General features: G+C 49.4%; 1 protein-coding gene across 1 annotated transcript; it reads right to left on the bottom strand.

Annotated features, from left to right (window-relative positions):
• Positions 1-211: 211 nt before the first annotated feature.
• LOC131666987 (probable glutamate receptor) lies at positions 212-2,491 on the bottom strand. The gene is given in 7 exon segments (XM_058940137.1): positions 212-491; positions 536-786; positions 853-1,059; positions 1,062-1,283; positions 1,354-1,692; positions 1,761-2,251; positions 2,323-2,491. Coding segments are annotated over 7 exon segments (1,959 nt in total).
• Positions 2,492-2,797: the final 306 nt, after the last annotated feature.

The following is a 2,797-nucleotide window of genomic DNA, read 5'->3' as shown; positions in this document are numbered from 1 at the left end:
ATAGCTTTTGCGATTTCTTAAATCATTACAATAATGAATTAAATAATTTTGCATCATTAAATATTTGTAGAATACTGTCAACATAATACTTTCAAAAAATTTAAAAAAAATGCATCTCTAAAGAATATCGAGGATACATGATTAGACTTTTCTCACTTTCACATAAAATCCATTTTTTCTTTACAACGTATCATCCGTCGAACCGTTTCGCTTAGCAAAGTTTAACGCACAAGTATTTGTCACGTATATTCCTAATTGCTGATCTCCTGGCATACCAGTATCGATGATGCAACAATTCGCAGATCAAGATAACGATGGCGAGGCCGACGCCACTGAAGTATATCGTAATGAGCGGTACGATACCGTAAAAACTCACCGGCAAGTAGATCATCTTCGTGGGACTGATTTTGGGCAGATGTCGGTTTCTCAGCACTTGTATTATGCCGTACGAGCGAAAGTGCTCGATGCTGGATAGGAAGAGTGGACGCTTGCTTTACGCGAAAAGCATGTGTTTTATGAAACAATCTGTACTTACTAAAAGTCAAAAATCTCTCTGAATTGACTCCTCTTGGTTAGAGGAAACGCGATGCTCTCGAGCCGACCAAGGCTTATGGCCACCAATGGACAGGGCATTTTGTTGCGCAATTTCTCAATAAACAGCTCATTGCTGATAAGGACGACTTTCTCCTGGCAGACTTGATCTATCGCCTCGACCATGGTTTTTGGCAAATCCTCGTCCCTATTCAACCGTCTTCGCAATAACTTTGCTCGGCGACTTTCTGCTCGCTGTAACGTTCGTTGCTCGTTCAATCGGCAAAAAGTTAGATTTTACAAAACCAAGATTAATCGCACCTCAAGGATGTCGTGATAAACGCTTCCTCGAACGACGGAGAGATTGTAAGCGGCGTTTAACAAGAATTCCGGTTCGGAGTTGAACGGTAAGCTCGGAACGAAGAGAGCAAGGTAACTAGTCAGAGTGGCCGAGTAACTACTGTAGATGACCATCGACGTGATCATGATGGACATGAAGGCTATTCTCAATGACGAAGCCGTTGGAAATCCTGCGAGACAGACGCGTTAATCGGCGATTGACAATTCAACTGAAATGGCGTGCCATTACCTGGGAATCCTTGCTGACACTGAATTCCCCAGACGTAAAACCAGGTGTCTACGGCGACTGTCAATACCTGCTTCTGCTCAACTTTCGCTGCCATCAGGGATATCACGACTGAGCACACGATCGCTAATACCAAAGTGAACTTCCAGATTCTCGTGTCGAAGACCTGCGAAAATTGGGAGTTTGAATCTATCTTTCGCAGAATTGCCCGCGAGGGAAACTGTGATCTCACTCACTTGCACGTAAGTCGACCACATGATAGCCGACATGTTCGGCTCCTTCAGGTACAAGTTGGCCCAGGTCAGCAGCAACGGCACCGTGAAATCGACCACCTTGAGTCGTTCGTTGCTCTGCCCGAACTCGGCCACGCCGACATCGACATCCTTGTCGACCAGACGACCTATCACGCCCGACCACGTGCCGCTGTCCGGCTCGAAGCTGCCATACATGTCCTCGATGCTGATCAGCTCGAACGTAAAATTCATAGCCAGAGCGAGTTCGCGCAGCACGGCACCGAAGAGGCCGTGCAACGAGCTGCGTTTGCGCTTCGACTCCGTCGCTGTGTACACGGACTCCTGCGAGTCGCGTTCGCCCAGGAAAAAATCACGCTTGGGCTTGATCGAACGAGCATGCGAATTCGTACCTTCACCGCAGCGATACGCAAAGAGATGCCGTCCAAACTGCTCCTCCTCTCCCACAGCGATTTATTTGTGACTCGCCTCCATCCGCTCTCCACCGACCAGCTGGCCAGATCGACGACTCTAACCGCGTCCTTCCCCAGCGCATACCATTCTCGAACCGTCGGGTCGTTCTCGCACTTGACCAGCATCCTCGTGTCGAAGCTGACGTTGAAGAGATTCCGATCGGGCCTGGCGCAGTATTTCAGCAGCTCTCTGCTCTTGTAGATGAACACTAGCCAGAGATTCAGCGACATTTTGAAGTCGCTGGCGAACTTGACGAACTCCGTCATGTCCAGCTGCGTCTTCAGCGTGATAATGTACAAGGACCGGAGGGTGCGCTGCTGGTAGTACTCCGCGTAGCGCTTCACCTTGCTCATCTTCGTGCTGTGCACGAGGACGTCGCTGCGCGAGAAGCGCAGGGACAGACGCAGCATCGTCGACATGATCTCCCTGTCTGCGCAGTCGAATCGGGAAGATGCGTGAATTGAAGTGACACGGCCAAGCGATTGTCGTCTCGCGTCTCACCCGAGTTCTTGTCGTTGTAGACGTTGAAAATGCTCGACGCTCCGTAGAACCTCCTCACCTCGACCGCCAGCCTCGCGTGGCTCCACATTTGCTCGTCGCTCATGGCCACACAGGTTTGGATCGCACGGAATAATGTTACCACTAGAAAGCACTGCGCTCCCGACGGCATGTTCGACTGACGGCTGCGTGCAGCTTTTCAGCGACGCTTCAGGAACACGATTACACCGAAAGCCTCAAACTGCTATATCAACGTCAATGTGACAGTTGCAAATGCTGATATTGAAGCGCAGGGATTGTCTTTCTCGGGGGTCAGACTGATGCGATCGACTCTGCCGATTTTCTCGATCAATAGTCGATTGGTCGAAACACGCGGCTTCTCCTCCTCGATATTTTTCGCGACACTGGCCAAGTATAAAAAACAAGACTGAATACTCGTGGAAAATTCGTGGATTCGGAGCAATCGATTCTGGCCGAT

Source organism: Phymastichus coffea, unplaced genomic scaffold (assembly GCF_024137745.1).
Source record: "Phymastichus coffea isolate CEN01 unplaced genomic scaffold, Cenicafe_Pcof_1.1 PCOF00062, whole genome shotgun sequence".
NCBI lineage: Eukaryota > Metazoa > Arthropoda > Insecta > Hymenoptera > Eulophidae > Phymastichus > Phymastichus coffea.
Note: the sequence above shows the minus strand (reverse complement) of the source record. Positions and strands in the feature narration are given on the sequence as shown.